Source organism: Cuculus canorus, chromosome 4 (assembly GCF_017976375.1).
Source record: "Cuculus canorus isolate bCucCan1 chromosome 4, bCucCan1.pri, whole genome shotgun sequence".
NCBI lineage: Eukaryota > Metazoa > Chordata > Aves > Cuculiformes > Cuculidae > Cuculus > Cuculus canorus.
In genome coordinates, this window is record NC_071404.1 from 24,188,617 (window position 1) to 24,206,989 (window position 18,373).

The 18,373-nt window shown below is 35.8% G+C and overlaps 1 protein-coding gene across 3 annotated transcripts in view; it reads right to left on the reverse strand.

Annotated features, from left to right (window-relative positions):
• Positions 1–18,373, reverse strand: part of ARAP2 (ArfGAP with RhoGAP domain, ankyrin repeat and PH domain 2) — a 137,122-nt gene that overhangs the window by 61,784 nt on the left and 56,965 nt on the right. For all 3 annotated transcript variants that reach the window (XR_008449626.1, XR_008449627.1, XM_009566588.2), the window contains exons 13-19: positions 17,855–18,037; positions 16,481–16,655; positions 14,969–15,103; positions 9,782–9,926; positions 7,316–7,418; positions 6,482–6,680; positions 4,340–4,403 (exon numbers count right to left, since the gene is read on the reverse strand). Coding sequence is in view for 1 of the 3 variants with exons in the window: in XM_009566588.2 (XP_009564883.2) it covers positions 4,340–4,403; positions 6,482–6,680; positions 7,316–7,418; positions 9,782–9,926; positions 14,969–15,103; positions 16,481–16,655; positions 17,855–18,037 (1,004 nt within the window). In the remaining 2 variants the exon portion in view is untranslated. The remainder of the gene's footprint in view (positions 1–4,339; positions 4,404–6,481; positions 6,681–7,315; positions 7,419–9,781; positions 9,927–14,968; positions 15,104–16,480; positions 16,656–17,854; positions 18,038–18,373) is intronic.

An 18,373-nucleotide genomic window follows, 5' to 3' on the forward strand; every position in this document is an offset into this window, starting at 1 on the left:
CAACTTCTCTGGGCAATCTGTTCCAGTGCCTTATCACGCTCAAAGTAAAAAATTTCTTGCCAACATCTAATCTAAATCTACCCTCTTTCAGCTTGAAATTGTTACCCCCTCATTCTATCACTACACTCCCTGATAAAGAGCCCCTCCACATCTTTCCTGCAGCCCCCCTTTCTTTAAGTACTGGAAGGCTGCTATAATGTCTCCCTGAAGCCTCCTCTTCGCTAGGCTAAACTAGCCCAACTCTCTCAGCCTGTCCTCATAAAGGAGGTGTTCCAGTCCTCTGATCATTTTCACAGCCCTCTTCTGGACTGGCTCTAACAGAACCATGTCGCTCCTGTGCTAACGACTCCAGAATTGAACACACTATCCCATGAGAGCAGGGTAGAGCGGTAGAACTTCCTACCTCAACTTGCTAGTCACGCTTCTTTAATTCAGCTGCAGATACAGTTGGCTTTCTGTGCTGCAAGCACTCATTACCAGCTCATGTTGAGCTGCTCATCCACCAAAACACCCAAGTATTTCTCTTCGGCACTAGTCTCGATCCACTGTTTGCCTAGCCTGTGTTTGTGCTTGGGATTGCCCCAACCCACGTGCAGGACCTTGCACTTGGCTTTGTTGAACTCCAGAACGTTTGTGTGGGCCCACCTCTCAAATCTGTCAGGATTCCACTGAATGGAATTCTTTCCCTCCAGTGTCTCAACCATACTACACAGCTTGGTGTCATGAGCAAACTTGCTGAGGGTGCTCTCCACCCTACTGATCATGTCTCCCACAAAGATGTTAAATAGCGCCAGTCCCAGTACTGACTACTGAGACATCCGCTTACCACTGGTCTCTTCCTGGACATTGAGCTACTGACCATAACTCTTTGAGCATGATTATCCAGCCAATTCCTTAACCACCAAGTGGTCCATCCGTAAAATCCAAGTCTCTCCAATTTAGAGACAAGGATATCATGCAGGACAGTGTCCAATTCTTTGCACAAATCCAGGTAGATGATATCAGTTACTCTTCCCTTATCCACCAATGCTGTAGCTCTGTCGCTGAAGGTCACCAAACTGGTCAGGCACAATTTGCACTTAGGGAACCCATGCTGGCTGTCACCAGTCATCCCCTTATTTTCCGTGTGCCTGAGGACAGTTTCTAGGACAATCTGCCTCACGACCTTGCCAAGCACAGAGGTGAGACTGACTGTCCTGCAGTCTCGCTGTTTTCTGTTTTTAAAAATAGGAGTTATGTTTCCCCATTTTCAGTCAGTGGAATCTTCACTAGACTGCCACTTCTCCAATATGATCAATTGTGGCTTAGCAACTTCATTTGCCAGTTCCCTCATAACTTGGATTGTGGCTTAGCAACTTCATTTGCCAGTTTCCTCATTACCCACGAATGCATCTTATCAGGTCCCATGGACACTTTCAGGTTCCTCAGATGGTCTCACACCTGATCCTCTCCTACAGTGCATGGTCCTTCAATCTCCTATTCACTACATGAACTTTACAAACAGTTAAGAGAGAACAAGGGGAAAAAAGCCCCAAACTGAATACGCAACAAACTATACTTTAGCAAAGATACTCAGAGACAAACATGAAACATCTTTGAGATCTGGAAAAAAAAAAATAATCTAGAATTAAAAAAAGCCTAAATTCATTGTGAAAATTTATTAAGCACACTGAGCTTCAAAACCAATAAAAAACTTGAAAAGAGAAACAGTCTTGTTACTTTGAAAATGTTTCAGCCTGGTTCAGCCACTCATGTTAAGTTATTACTTTGCAATGTATAGTTTGATTATCCCTTCTTATTTCCGAGCTGGTGGTTTTCTTTTACTGAACACGTCAGATGATAGAGAATAAATGAACAGAAAGGCGCTAAGTAGAAAATGGTACGGAAGCGGGAGGGGGCATGGCAGAGGGGTTTGGAGTGCACTATATTTATACCTAATACAATTCATAAAAACCTGCTGTGCTTAACACATGCCTTTTGGTAGTAATCTCTCTGAACTCTTATATTTTATATAAGCTGCATATCATTATTCACCTTTCAGTCCAAAATCAATTGTAAACTCTTTCTCTGAGTAATTCTGGATCAGATAAACTTTAAATTTATATAGCCCATTAATTTAACACACACATAAATTTACTAAGTATTTTTAGTCCAGAATTCATGGGTTTATTACATTATAATTATTACAGCTGTTAAGACTTGAAGTTTTTATAGTTCTAAAACTGTTTACTTGCAAACACAACCAATTTAAGTGACAATTAAGTTTAAGCGACTATTCTAAACAACTTAAGTCATTCTTTTGCCTACAGTAGTCAACTGAAAAACTGTCAGAGGTGTATATATAATACGTGTAATGCATGATTTTTCCCTAATTAATCAACCCAATGACTGAGATTTGAAAAAAAGGCTTAAGTATTTGCAAGTAATGGGAAGTTAATTTGAAGTTAGTAGCAATAGTCAAAGTATTTTCATCATTTCTTCTAATAAAATTTGGCAGAATGCTGTAAAACAGACCACACTTGCTTCTTTATGTAAAAAAATGGGTGTATATTGGGGGGGGGGCATGTTTGGGTTTTTCTTTCAAACTTCTCTTAATTCTAGAAACATTTCACTTGGTTTGTTTCATTCTTGTAATACCATTTGGGGGAGGATTTTATCATTTTCCTGCATTTAATGAATAAAAACATGAAAGCTGCCAACAGATCATTATAAAAGGTCTCGTCTAAGTGATCAATCTATGCCAAACTAGCATTAGGCAAGCATAGCTATGAAATAACAGATATCATAGGAAAACCTAGAAGATGTAATATACCATTTAGCTGACACTGATGAGGTCTCAAAGCTCTTAATTTATCTAGGGTTTTGAGGGGCAGGAGAAGTATTTCTAGTTTTGTTTCTATTTACAATAATTGACTCTGAAGATAAAGGTAATTTTATACTTAATCATTTTCCATACACATACATTAAAATTTCTTACCACTGTAAGATACAATATCACGCAACTGTTCTGAACACCTGGATACTTCTGGAGTAATATCCTAAGCACGAATCACTATGCCAAAACTTATATACTCATATGGCTTTTAATGGTTAAGATAACGTGAACATCATGCATGTAAATTCTTTCTGGCAGACCTCAGTGAAAAAAAATTAAACATATTCGTGGCCACCATAAATCAGCCACTATCCCTGTTGAAATTATTTTCAAATAGTTCAGAATTTCTATTAAACTATTAAAGTAGTTCAGGGAAAACTTACCTCAGTTGACAGAAATATAATGAAAGAAATAATAAAAGCTGACTTGGAGCTAGAAGTTTTGCTCAGCACTGATATCTATAAAATTAGATGCACAGTTTGCATTCATCTACTGGACTGCATCTCGAACCTCTGGTTCCCTGGTTGGTCTATGCAGCTTACTTAATGTTGAATCTTTCAATATGCTTCTTCAAAACATTTGAACAAGAAAAAGTGTTTGTTTCTGATCTTCATCACCCCATTGGATATGGGAACTTAAACCAGTATCTTAAGAAGAGTTAAAATTCAGAACACTGAAATTTAGAAAGGTATACGTAGGGGGGGTTTTATTTCCCCAACAAGGAGAAAAACAGTCTTCCTTTATTAACATATTATTGGCTGTTCGGAAGAAGTGTAAACACTGCACCGCTTCTTACACTGACGTTTTCCCAATAATCTATCATTGAAATAAACCCCAGAAGTATTACAAAATAAGGAATATTTTCAATAGTTTTGCTTTCATCTTTAAATTTGTACCCATATATGAGGCAGAAATACCCTACCTCACCTCAAGTTTCAACCTCCCATATCACTATATTTAATGTCATTTCAGCAGAATATTACATGCTTGGAAGCGGATAAGGATCATGTTTGCTTCACAAGTATGTTTTTTGTAGCTAGTATGTCGTTAACTGAGATCAGACATTACAACAAGATATGCAGATTGAGACACAGAATTCTGGGTCACGGGAGTGATAGGAAAAAAATAATGGATAAGTAAGTGTTAAATGCTCCAAAGAGGTACTCCTTCTTTACAGAGTAAAAGAAGTTAGGTCCTTTTGAAGAAACCATTACTGGCATTCTCATCTGACTGGGAATTATTTTCTCAGTTGGAAAACTGCTTTTAATTAAGCAGTACTTGTTAGCATTTTGTGACACGGACTTAAAACACAATTAATGCACAAAGACTTTCCCACCTGTAAAAAATTCTACAAATTTACTCTCTCTAGCAATCACAAGTGGAAAAGCTCCCTGACTGATAAGCAAGAATTCAAAGACATCAATATAAAAGCAGAACAAAGCTTTATTCAGATGGTAACCTTACCTTCCTTTTTCAACAAGCAGCAGGATATCTATTTTCTCTCCATTTTGCATCACACTACTTATTGCTAAAAATAAAATAAAAAAAAATTAAAAATAAAACACATACACAGCCATATGACCTACACAGACATATTATATATATAGACAAATACATAAATGCATGCATATAGACACGGTTTTTCAAAATTATCTCCAGTGACAAAAGGAGCATGGAATTCTTAACATTTCAAATGATGACTACATTGATAAACAAAACAAAAAACTCCACAAAATATGAAAATATACACACATTTGCAAGAAAATTTAATAAAGAAAATAATAAAGAAAGGTTAAACAGGTACCTTTTAATACGGAAACTTCTTACGGTGTTTTATTATATTAAAATTTAACTTGTATTTACAAGTTTAAGAAGACATTATGATTTAGAAGTAAGCTGTATTTTTGAGTTCCTTAATTTACTTGCACCCTAATGGCTGCAGGTATTTACAATAATATAACATGAATTGTATGTCATACTGTAAAGATCACTGCCACCCTTTCTTTATGTTGCCCTATGCTACTCCTGCTAAAAAAAGCACTCTGCAAAACCCCGACATTATATTATTATAATACCAAAAATACTTCTGGATAGTTTCCAGTAACAGTGCTTACAAAAATATACTGTGCACTATATCAAAACTGGTAAATTAAATGTATCATTTATTAATTCAAAACTCTGAATAGGTAACTCTTACAAAATTGAGGTCTCACGTATGAACCACATCTTATATCAACTAATACCCTGAGACCGTAAAGTCCTGAATATTAATGAAGGTGAATAAACATTTCAGTGCACATCATATGATGCTTTTGTATCACACATATTCCTGACCTCATTCACATTTAATCAGTCAATTACGAAGAAGGTAATAGACTATACTTCCCCTGATGATTCACCATTTGGCAAGTTTCAGTCATACAATTCAGTCTTAATAGTGGAATATATTTATTTTGGGGAAACCAGAAATCAAAAAGACAGGAGTATGGAAATATACTATTTCCAAGAAATACAACTCTGTCATACAGCTAATAATTAAAAATCAAAACCCAAGCAAAACCAATTTTCAACTGAAAGCCAAATGCGTGTTTCATTTCTATACTTGAGATATACACAGATTCTGGATGTTCATACGATTAGGGTAGGAGCAATTATAGTTGCATTGTTAAAACTTATATCAGAAACAGTTTTCCTCCTACTTTATTTTTTAATTCTGAATCAAGATCAAAAAATATTCACAGTTTAAATGATAGGTAGAGGCATAAAAACATTTCTGATTAAAAATCACCTTCATGGTGTAATTCACTGTAAATGTAAGATGACAGTAAATAAACAGTAGAAAGCCCAGTGGCATTTAGGCAAGTTCCTGCAAAACAGTCCACAATCTGACAGCATTTACAAAGAGGATTATCAATAAAAATCTAACCTACTTTACTGTTACTTTAATACAAAAACTCAATTTATTTTTACTTTCCTACATAACATATTGGCTTGTTCAATATAAAAACAAGTAGGGCAGATATGCTTAAAGAGAATTCAGATAATAATTAGAGATAACGATCTTAGAAGACCATTTGTATACATATTCTTATCTTTCCATGTCACGATATTAAGCAAAAAATATTTTTAGTATCAGAAAAAAAGAGGTCTATTATGGTTTCCGAAATAGTTTTCTAAGAGAATTATAATTTTTCCAGTACATTTCAGTGTTTTAAAACTAGGCCTGTCAATCACCTTGAGAACCCATTCTGCAGTGAGTATTTCTGCCCTGTCAAAAATATGAGCCATTCCAAAAGGTCATATATTATTATTCAATTCTGTACTCTTGTAAGAAACTGCTGTAACTGGTACAGAAATTGTCTTCATTCATTACGGAGCTGTGAAAAATCTCTCTAGCGTGTGCCACTAAGCAGTGAAAAGAATCCAAGACAGAACTTTACCAACTCCATATTTAGATGAAAGTTGGAAGACCATCTGACCTAAGCAAAGGAATAGTTACTGAGCTCCCTAATGTTTATGACTTTAAAATGTAATAGAAATGTCCTTAACAGTGAATTAATTCCACAGAGTACTTCCTGAATTCTAGATGTTAAGCAAAATTCTTACTTAGTTCTTGCAACCTCCTCAGATAGATGGAATCTTCTTGAGCATCCTCTATTTCAAGACAAAAATAAAGGCTTGATTTCTCTATAGCAAACCAGCCTTTTCTCCACTGATCCAGGTTGTGGCAATCTTTGTAGTACAGCTGGCCAATCAGCTCACAGTCTCTCTCTAATAAGCATTCAGCTACAGGGGGAACAAAATGCTACCAAAGAAAACAGGGTGAGTCAGATGAAGGAAAAAAACCTCTTCCCCCAAACAAAACAAATCAATACATTGCAAATCTGTAAGATCTAAGGATGAAAGTCACAGTAAAAAAACAAGACTTTCAGATTTATCATGCATAAACCCATAAATGAACTGAATTTAAATTATAAAATCAAGTGGAATGTATTTTTTCCATTCATACTCTGAAATTCAAACAGCTTTGCTTTTTAAACTAAAATTGATTTAATTAGCAATGTGACTACTAGCATGCAGTACCATATAAAATACAGAACTGCTTTATGAATTCTGTTTCAGCAAATAAAAGAACAGAATTGGAGGCATAAACAACTTAGCTGAAATAAATTATAGAATATTTCTTTATGCTAGGACACATTTAATATATTTTAAAGGTTGCCATTAAAAAGTTGCTGCAATTCCTTTTCCATCTTATTTTATTATTTCAAATATTAAATCACAGAAGTTATTCCAAGCTGCTGCACAAGAAAACTTAACACACAAGATAGATCAATGTGGATCAAGAATGGCTTCTCAGAGGATTTTAAGCTAACAATGACACTTTATTTTTTGTGCAAAGGCTTCTGGCCTAACTGTAAAGATAATTATCAGTATTACCTTAGCTATTGCCGAAGTCCATTTTCTTTGTGAATATGCAGTTTCAGCTCCAAACAGAAAAACACGTTCTGACATTAAGTAGATTTCAAAGGTAAAGATGTCCCTAAAGCAAGCAAGAGGAAAACGGCAGCTGTATTTAGTCTTCATAACAGTAGACACACACAAGTCCCATTTCTCTCTCTACTTTTTCCACTACTTCATACCTATGGAATGGAACCTATCTGCATTTCTCCTCCAATCTCACAGGTACAAGACAGCTAATGAAGGAAAATTTTATAACACAAAACGATCAGAGGGCTTTTTAATAATATGTGTTTAGAGGCTATTGCATAATTGTTTTTTTCACTAATTCTGAAATTAATAAAAATGTTTATGTACATGTGATTTCAGCAAGTATATTTCTGTGATGCATTCTAAGCATTTTGTTCATGTTTAATATAAGCAGACCAACTCATTGAATGGGAAGCTGTAAACAAGTTACCACAGAATTACAGAACTGTTGGCTCAAACGGACTTCTAGATGTCACTGATACCTAGATATCCTGCTCACAGCGGGACTACCGCTAACCATAGAACAACAATGAAAAACCTTGAAAGCCTTTGTGGATGGAGGCTACTATTTCTGTCAGCAGCCTGTTCCCATTTTCCACCATTCTTTTAATGAAAAGGCTTTTTTCCTACCATCCAGCCTGAACTCCTAAGGTGAAAAGCATGGTCACCATCATTCCTTCTATCACACCACCAAGAAGAGTCTGGTTCTGTCATGTGCATAACTGCTGTTTGAAGTTGCTGTAGTTCAAGAAGTTCTTTCAAGATTGTGGTTTTTTTCTTTTTAAAAAAGTATATCATATTTACACAGATGGACCTTGCTTTTCCATATTTAACTGACAAAAAATAAGGAAAGTAACAAGAAGAAAAAGCAAACCAGTTAAAACTGGGGTGGAATTTGGAAAGTAAATATCTTGGTGAACTTACGGTCAGTCTTTAACTTATAAATTATGGTTCATCAATTTCTAGTATGATTTCATCTTGTGAGGGTCTAATTGGGCAAGTAAATCTCTAATGACCTCCTCTTGGATCATGGGAGCTTTGTTCCCCTCCTCTAACTCCTGGGTACGTACGCACAGATAACAACTTTCCTTATTACTAAAGATTAAGGCAAAGAAGGCATTAAGTAACTCAGCCTTGTCCTCATCCTTTGTCACAGTTGTTCCCTTTGTATCCAATAAGGACTGAATATTCTCCCTGGTCCTCCTTTTATTGTTAATGTATTTATAAAAAGATTTTTTTGTTATCTTTCACCGACTTGGCCAATCTGAGCTCTAGGTGGGCTTTAGCCCTCCTGATTTTTCCCCTGCACAATCTCACTTCCTCCCTGTAGTCCACCCAAGACGCCTGTCCCTTCTTCCAAAGTTCACAGACATTCCTCTTCTTTCTGATGTCCACTCAGATCTCCCTGCTCAACCAAGCTGGTTTTTTTTTTCCCCTGCCAGCTCATTTTCCGGAACATGGGGACGGCTTGCTCCTGAACTCCTAGGATTTCCTTCTTGAAGAGTACCAAGCCCTCTTGGGCTCCTTTGTCCTTAAGGACTGTCTCCCATGGGACTTTATCAACTGAACAGTCCAAAGTCTGCTCTCTGGAAGTTTAATGTGGCTGTTCTGCTACCCCTCCTTCCTCACCTCACCTAGAACTGAGAATTCTATCATCTCATGATCGTGTATAATTGTATTATACCGTAGAAAGATAGTTATTTTACATATCCAGACAAAGAAATTTAAAATTAAGTGTTAAGAAGTTTTTCAGACAGATCCAAAGCATAGTTTCAACAAAAATGCTGCCCTAAAGACATCAAGATGCAACTCAGACTTACGTGAATCTCCACGTGATTTTTTTAACGTACAAATGGGATGTGAAAGAGTTATAAAAGAAATACAAGACCACAAGAAAAGTTGTTATATTCAAACTAACACAAAGCTGAACAGTTACATTGTTGTCTTCAGCAGCAGAACAAAGAATGGGTTTCAAAGTCTGATAGATCAGTGACCAAAAATGAAAGCATTGCGGAGAACTCTAAATCTGCTGCATTATCATCAGGAAGAAACAAAGCAAGAGTATTGGTTTGAGGCAGAGGTCAATCCAAGAAAGAAAAATGAGAATTAATTGTTCAATTTATCATCATGTAACCTTTTAAGCACAGAGAATAGGCATTACAGTTTTAATAAGAAACAGATGTATCTAATTTATGCTGCCCTTTCAAATTACCCTAACATTTTCATTATACCACTACAAAAAAAAATCCAGAATACCATTTAGAACTTGTTTCTTGAAGTTAACAGAAAACAATTCAGCTTTTTCAATAAACTGCATGTTCAAAATTCAGGAACAAATTAACAGCTCTGAAAACCCAGGATAAAATATTTTAAATATCTATATTTGTTCATTCAAATATTAATTTTGGAACCTACCTTCTATTTAAAAAGAAGTCTGACTTGTGCAATGCAAGACAGATAACTTCATTGATGTCAATCATACCATGAGGAGCAGTAGTTTTATCGTTTTCATAGTAGCTCAGAAAGCCGCTTTCCAAAGCGCACCATCTTTTGTTGCACTCTACAATTAAAGAAATAACAGAAAAGTCAGTTAGCATGATAGTAAAAATCACCTCCTCCTATAGAAGGTGACTTATAAGATGCACAGCCCCATTGTAACAGTAATGCATTTATGATAAAATCTCAGTCTCATTGACCTCAGTGGGCCAGGAATTCAATATCTGTGTTCATAGTACTTAAACAGAAACTCTAGCACATGGTAATTTAAGAACAGAATATTTCAACTATAACACTCTTATTTTTACTTTATAAGTAGGTTAAGTCTCTTCAGAAGTTAACTTTACCATTGTAAAGAGCTTTCACTTCACTTGGTGTGGAATTTGATGTACAATACACTAGGTATTTAGCAGAAGAGAGTTTGGGAGGCAAAACCAAAACATGCTACGAAGTTAGAAACACTGAAAGCTACAATAAATATATACTGTGATAAGAGCAGACAGCAAAATGAGTGAGTGAATCATGGTGTGCAGCAGCAAAAAAGGCCTACTCTTTCTCACATGTTACTGGAACTAGAAGCCAAACCGAAGACAATCTGTCTTCCATTGTTTAGTAATGCTTGGGTGCCCACTCACTGTTACAAGATCAAGGAAAACAATTTAAAGCCTTTCAAATAGTCTAGGAAAAAAGTGTCATATGAGCCAGAACCTGTATCCATTGCACACTACTACAAAACACAAGCAAAACACTGTCAGAAGTTGTGTTATTTAATATGATTTTCTTTTTCAATATGTTGCCAAAATAGTAGAAGATGACAACATTAAGAACAGAAAAACTAACAGAACAACCCTTTCTAGGTACATCAGTGGTTGAGCTCAATTGTCTCCTTCTGCATGCTCAAGTGTCAGAGAGTAATGAAACTCTACAGAATTTATTCCTGTATATTGGGAGAGATAAATGGATATATTGTAGATAGGCAGTAGCTATAGTTATTTCAGGATGTTGTGTTCACATTAGAATGAATTGGAGATCCATCTTGTTGCTTTTCACGTATATGCCTGGCAAGGGTAAATTAATTTAGCAACACTGCTGTTTACAGAATGCTAACATTTGTAGGGTGCTTTAAACATGTAACAATTTACAGTTGCTAAACACGGTTAAATTACCAGGTTAATAATTCTATCTTCAAATAATTTTCAATTACAGTATCTAGAAATTGCCAATACCTTTTTATATATATAAAAAGAAAAAAAACTAAACAAAAAAACAAGGTGGAGGAAAAAATCTGCAGAGCTACTTAAAAGTATTATTTGCTACTTTTAATTAAGACCAAATGTCTACTCTCTCTTATGAGCCTAAAATATAAATATGGCACATGATATAGCGTATTAATGACCATTTGTTACTCAAAATATTCACAGAGTCATTCTAGCTTACATGTAATTCTTAGAACATAATTTTAAGATGCTTCTGGTCTCATCCTTGTAGTGATGGAAATTCTCATAGAAAATGCTTATTTTTACAGTCTTAAAATTCCTATAAAGCTGCAAATATTCTGGTAAAGTTCTTGTGAGAATTTGGTAAAACAGCTCTGGAAAAAAATACACAAAAAAAAAAAAATCAAACGAAAAAATGAACTGCAGTTGTAGTTTGGCAATACTTAGTATCCAAGTAGTTTTTACTGTCATTTGCTATATAATTTATACATGTTTTATAAATATGCCTGTACTATTTTATTAGTATTTATTTGTAAATGCCACTTGCTATCTTCTTTTCTCTATGTTCTGTCTAAATACACATTCTAAATACTAAAATTAACATAAGATAAAGGGTTTTAAAATGTATAGGTGTATAGCAGTTGAGCACCAAGACGTTTTGATTGTTTATAGAGTCTTTTGTACCCTAGCTTTACTCCTCCCCATCCCCCAAAGCCAATTCTACAAAACAGCTCACTGCTTCAATATGCATTAAACAGCTACAACGCTCAAGGATGATTTTGGAATGTCAAGGCTTTTAACAGGGTTCCATAAAACCTTTTACACTAAAAACAGAAGCAAAAAAACAAACCTGAGGCACTAAACCTCTAAACCTTTACTTTTTGATCCACTGCATCACAACAGCACCAATGTTTGAGATCTCTTCCTGATGATCTTCAACAGCTATTATTTAACAAGAACTTTCATCGTAAGTTACGCCCTCTTGCTGAAACCACTGATGCTGCTGTAATGGAAAGTACACTCAACACTGGCTTATTCTCTCCTGCACTATCTGAAATCCATATCATGAAAAAACTGACTATTTCCAGGTGTTCCACCTGGTTGTTACAAAACTTGGGTTCAATCCACAGCACTGAATGATTTCTTGAGTGTTCTTTTACCATTAGGGCTCAGCCGACAGAACAATCAACAGTTTTCTGCAAGAACAAGCACAGCACTTAAATTCCAGCCCTTGACACTGCAGGGAAGACTGACAAACACCTAAGAGATTCATAACATCGAGGAAGAACTTAGCTCTAGTTTAATGATTAGACAACAGGATTCTCACTTGCAGCTCTTCTGATAAACAGAATTAAAAATAAATAAATAAATAAATCAGTAGAGTAAAAGCTGGTTCTATTTTGGGACAGGGACCAAAATTTAGATAAGTGCTGTAAACGCCAGTGAAGGAACGGTGCTTCCTCTCTGGTCCAGTGAGAACTCAATTATTTTGCAGCAAGTCAGAACAGCTTCAACCGGAGAGCATCTTTCTTTTCTCTGGAACTAAACATCTAGGTCCCTTTTTTGGGCAATGCAACATTATTATTTGAATCTTTACAGACAGAAGAAGGAACTTAAACTGTTTATCTGCCACAAATTAATACTCTAACCATCAAATTATTTACTAAAGACAATAAGAAGGAAAAAAAAATGTTCCCACCTAATCCACCAATCTGCAATATGGATATCCCATATTACTTCATGGAAATACAGAAATAGTTCTTGATGCAGGGGAAAAAAATCAGTACAGAAGAGGAAAAAAAATAAGTGGTTTATGTTTTAAATAGCAAAAAAAAAATTCCTTTTGTGAAACTACTTCTTACACATGGCTGAGATATATTACAGTCCTTGGCTAAAAGTGGTTTCCAATTCAAAATTACGTTTGGTTTTTGGTTTTTTTTTTTGCTATTGCTGAAAGAATATTATTATTATTACATTTTCCTCTCTTGTCCCATTTGTCACTTGTCTTCTTGAACTACAAATGTTTAGGGAGACCTGTCTTCTTACGTATCTTACGTATCATCCATCCCAGAAACAGTCCTGACAAATCCATGAATAATTCAACATTAATGTAAAAACAAAGCAAACAATCCCCAAAAAAACCTCCCCAAAAACCAAACAGCAGAACGTCTACCATCTTATGAAGTCTTATGAGGATCGGCTGAGGAAACTGGGGTTGTTTAGCCTGGAGAAGAGGAGGATGAGGGGAGACCTTATTGCTCTCTACCTGAACTACCTGAAAGGAGGTTGTAGAGATGAGGGAGCTGGCCTCTTCTCCCAAGTAACAGGGGACAGGACAAGGGGGGATGGCCTCAAGTTCCACCAGGGGAGGTTCAGGCTTGACATCAGGAAAAAATTTTTCACAGAAAGGGTCATTGGGCACTGGAATAGGCTGCCCAGGGAGGTGGTTGAGTCACCTTCCCTGGAGGTGTTTAAGGGACGGGTGGACGAGGTGCTGAGGGGTATGGTTTAGGGAGTGTTAGGAATGGTTGGACTCGATGACCCAGTGGGTCCCTTCCAATCTAGTCATTCTATGATTCTATGATTTTATGATGCTCACTCCCTCTGCATATCCCCCAAATGTACTACAGAAGACATTTTGTGAGTGTTTATAGCTAAATCTTCAGTCTATACAGGTCCTGTCAAACTTATACTGCACTTCTAACATACTACTGTGTTAGAAGAGATCAGTAGTATTGCCTTGCATCTGCAGTCTACTTCTCTTAGTGGGGCCTTTTTTATTTCTTTTTTTAAAATGAATATATAGATACCCAGAGCACAGAAGACAAGGTCTGTACTTAGACCAAGCAGCAGTAAGGTTTGCAGTTATCCCTTTCTTTCCTGAATAAGCTCAGTGCAGTTTCAGAACTAGCCTCAAGAAAATCCTGTCCAGCAACAGTCCTCTGCCAAAACAGGTGTCTTCATTAACAACTGCAAAGCAGCTGGAGAATCGGGCATTAGTTCTGCTGATCAACCGGTGTTTAAAAGAATTTGGACTCACACTAACATAAAGATTCTTCAAAAGCATATTTAAAGAAGAGTTGTGTGTTTTAACACGACTGAATCTCCACTAAAGATTTTAAAGGCATACAGCATGGCAATATGGACATAATCGTATAAAAATATGCATATACCGACACAGGAGGCCGTATCAAGACACTAGGAGCAATAAACTTAACCATAAATCAGCACAGGCTTTCTAAATCCACATAAATTGTTTGTTCAGATGGGAGAAAAATATAGGAACACAACTGGAGATCCAAAGGGGAAAGCAACTAAGGAAATTATCAGACAGCATCACTCAAAAAAAGAGTGACTGAAGACTGATATACACACAAGACTATGTATAGCTACTGTGATATACACACATTTTTCACCCCACAAAGCTCAATTTCTTGTAAAGTTGTTGGAAGTGCTCATTTCCACTTGGAATATTTTTTAAAATTTGTGAACTTGAGAAATATCCTAGGTGTTAGCCATTTGGGCTCTTACTAAAAACTCAGTGATACTTCTAAGTGATTTCTGGAATATTATCATTTTAGACAGAAACTGCTTTTTTGGCAAGATCCATCTAAATGTAATTAAAGTGAGAAGTGTTTTTTCATTTATCAATAATGGTTATTACTATAATGGTGGTTAACTGAATGATTTTTCAGTAGTTCATCATTTTTTTCCTCTGTCAGCCACTGAGTCAAGACAATATTTTCTTTATCTGAAGTCTATCAAATCAAACAAGGCTACACCATATCAAAGATACTTTAAACTTTAAAAAGAAGTTTAAAAGAACCAAATTCCTCCAAACCATACATATTCATGTATTATTCAAATGCATAAAGTAAAAGTTAAATACCTTCTTTTAATTTCTTCTCTGTAATGAGCTTAGCAGTATTAGAAGAAATTTTGTATAAGAATTCACAAAGAAAGGTAGAACGTGAAGAATCTTCAGAGACACCGCTTTCAAAACAAGTATCATAGTTTGGGAAATCTATTAAGAGATAAAGGAGTTAAGTAACATACAGAACTTGAGCTATATCAGTTATAACCATTTAATCACAGATCTTTCTAACCATGTGTCTGTAGATATGCAGTTGCTCCACAATATCTGTACTACAGCACAGGTACATCTTGATTTATTTTTATAATTAACATAAAGTTCTTACGTATTCATAAAAAAAGCACCGGTTCACACTTTTTTTACATTGTCTACTTTACTCATCAATGTAATCTAAAATATGGTTTACTGGTGTATTAGGCTTTTATTTTCATCCCTTCTGTACTATTCCTGAACAGAGGGAGTTGTTTCTCTTGGGGGCTTATCTAGAAGTTTACCACTAACTCTGGCAGCACACAGACAGATTTGGAGAATCACTGTCAACCTGCTACGACCTGCCCTTCACTGAAGAGAAGAAGAAACTAGTACCAGAAAAAGCTGATGCTGCCTTGGCTGGAAGCCTAAAAGTAGGAGAGAGAGAGCCAATACAAGCAAACTCTTCTCTATGCCTTAGGACCACATGAGAGCATACATAGCAAAAACCACAGCTACAGGTTTACACAGTGGCTGAGCCCAATAACCTACAACCCAGTGCCAGGCACTTGTGATAGAGCAATGTGTAAACGAGCGCGTCAACTTTCATTCTCAGGCTGCTTGGGATACAGTACAGCCCTTTTAAAAGGTAAGCGCACTCACAGCCATACTCTACAAATTTATCTATTTATTTATTTATTTATAAGAATAGCTTTCTGTTTTCAAGAGCACCATAACAGTCACATACTGCAAGCAGAAATGTTGACTTTCAAGGACGAAATTTAGCATGTGCTCCAAGCTTTAACAAGAGCAGTGATCAGAAAAAAACAGATAGCTTGCTGGCATAGACCATTTTACAGGTGACTTTTATCTTGGGAGGAGAGCTTGTGAAGAAACAGAGCCATCTGTGTGCAGCAGGGGTGGGGAGGTAGGTATCGGTTTAAATAATTTTTAGGAAAAAACAAAGACACAAAAAAATACTTGGCATACATGTTAATTGTATATACCCTGTATACAGTACACAACCAGTGTATTTACTGGTAAAAGCCTGATAATATTGGCAGAGTACATGATGTTTTTCTTCTGTGCTAGAAACAAGGGTATTAGGTCTGTTGACTTTTTTATTATTTTTTTAAGTCCTAAACTTGATGCCTGAGCAAAATAAAAGTAACACGTACACAATTACATACCCTGTCTGTTGAAATACAGTTAACAACATAACAACTCCTCCTCTCCTATGACACTGTTCAACTCAACGACAATTTTTCTTCTTAATTCCTTCCTTCACATTTGCTCAATATAAAACTAGAGGATCAAAACAAAGAGAATATAACCTACCTGAGAACTTATTATGGTACAGGAATTCCATTTGTAGTCTTTGTCCAGCTTTCTTGGCTAATAAGTATGGAGTACTGCAGACAGGGTCTCCAGTGGCACACATAGCATCAGCCCCACTAAACAACAACATCAGAGTTTCTAGCACATCTTGTTTAACTACGGCAGCACATAAGGCCTTGTTGCAGAAGGGGAAAATAATAAGTCTGTATCAATTAGAAAGTTATTGGCAACAAGTATGTATCATTTAGATGCAAATCCTTTCACCTCCAATATAGTTACCCTGCATTTTCAAAGACCATAAATATTGAGAAACAGCAGAAATCATGAAGCATCGTCTGAATCTAAAAAAAAAAAGCAGCAACAACGAAAACCAAAAATCCAAAAACATCATCAACCTAAACTCTGCAATATGTTGCTGTCACAAGTTTCACTTGGGAAAAGTAACATGAATTAATACAACTCAGGGGGAAGATTGTTGTTTATTTATGTAAAAAAATCCCCTCAACATACAACATATAATAAAACGTATGGAAAATAACACTTCCTTTTTTGACACAATAACCACTGAACAAATGAGACGTCTTTAGTTCAAACCACAATAACTTTTAAATATTACTGCCTCCGCACAATCTCCACGTGCCCTTTCAGATTATTTTACTCATGGAGGTGAACATATTAGCATAGTAATATACATGTACTTTAACTCCTCTATATTCATAAATCCTAAAAAACTTTGAAATTTCCAAGTCACCACTCTGAAATCAACAGTCAGTCAAATGGACATCAAAACTTACACAGAAATTGATAACCATAATTAGCACTTTCCATTTTTTAACTCTAAAGAATTTATTCTTATTTGTGCAAAAGAAACACTGAGAATACACATTTCTCATCATTAATTTCAGCTTGTTTCATTTCTAATTAGCTACAAGGTACTATATAACCATGCATAAGCTACTTTCACCACTGATAACACTCAACCATCTGAAGTACTGGAATGTTAGAAGTCAGACATATAAGATATCAAAAACACATAAAGAAGGAATCCAAAGCAGTGAAGTGGGAATTTGCATCCCTAGAGTGTGTATTTGAAGAAAAATAAAGACCCATATTCATTGACGGCTCTGGAGGATATAGTACAGACACCATATAGGTACTATAACCCCCTACAAAAAAAACTAACTGGAAAAACTAGGAACTAAGAGATCTTGAAATGATTCCTGTAAAGGCTCCAAAACAACCCTATTCAGCTCTCTGAGAGTGTCACTCAGGATTCGGAATTTATTTCTCATCAGGTTAAAAAGATGAACAAATTGTACATAGATAAAATGCAACAGAAAATGTATGGTACGGGCTTACCCATTCTAGTCTTACCTTATTCAATTGTTCCTTGGTTCTGTATGAAAAAGGTGCTTTCCTGAATTTTCCCTCTTTGTATTTTTGTGTAATGAATGCTATCCTCTTCTCTGCAGAGGCATCCATATGCAGCTCTTCTTCTGGAGAAAGATTTCCTGCCCAAAAACTGTTTGCCCTCTTATTTCCAATGATGATAAAGAGCTGGATGAGGTGCAAGAAAAACATAAGCCAAATAGTATGAAGAGTATGAAGCTAGCTTCTAAATAGTTTCAGCTGCTAAAAGTTGGAAAAGAAAGTTATTAAAGAAAAGAAAATTGTCTGCATGACACAGAAGGCTCTCTCAGTCACTGCCTATGGTCATACATAAATTAAGTCTGTAGCCATCATTTACCACCAACAGCAAATAAGCTTTACAAGGCTAACGAGTTATAATATTTCAATAGATATCAGAAATACCAGTAGAAGGTCAGAGAAGACTAGCAGATGTTTTAAAGAAAACACTAACGACTCAAATCTCTCTATCAGTACCACTTTTTA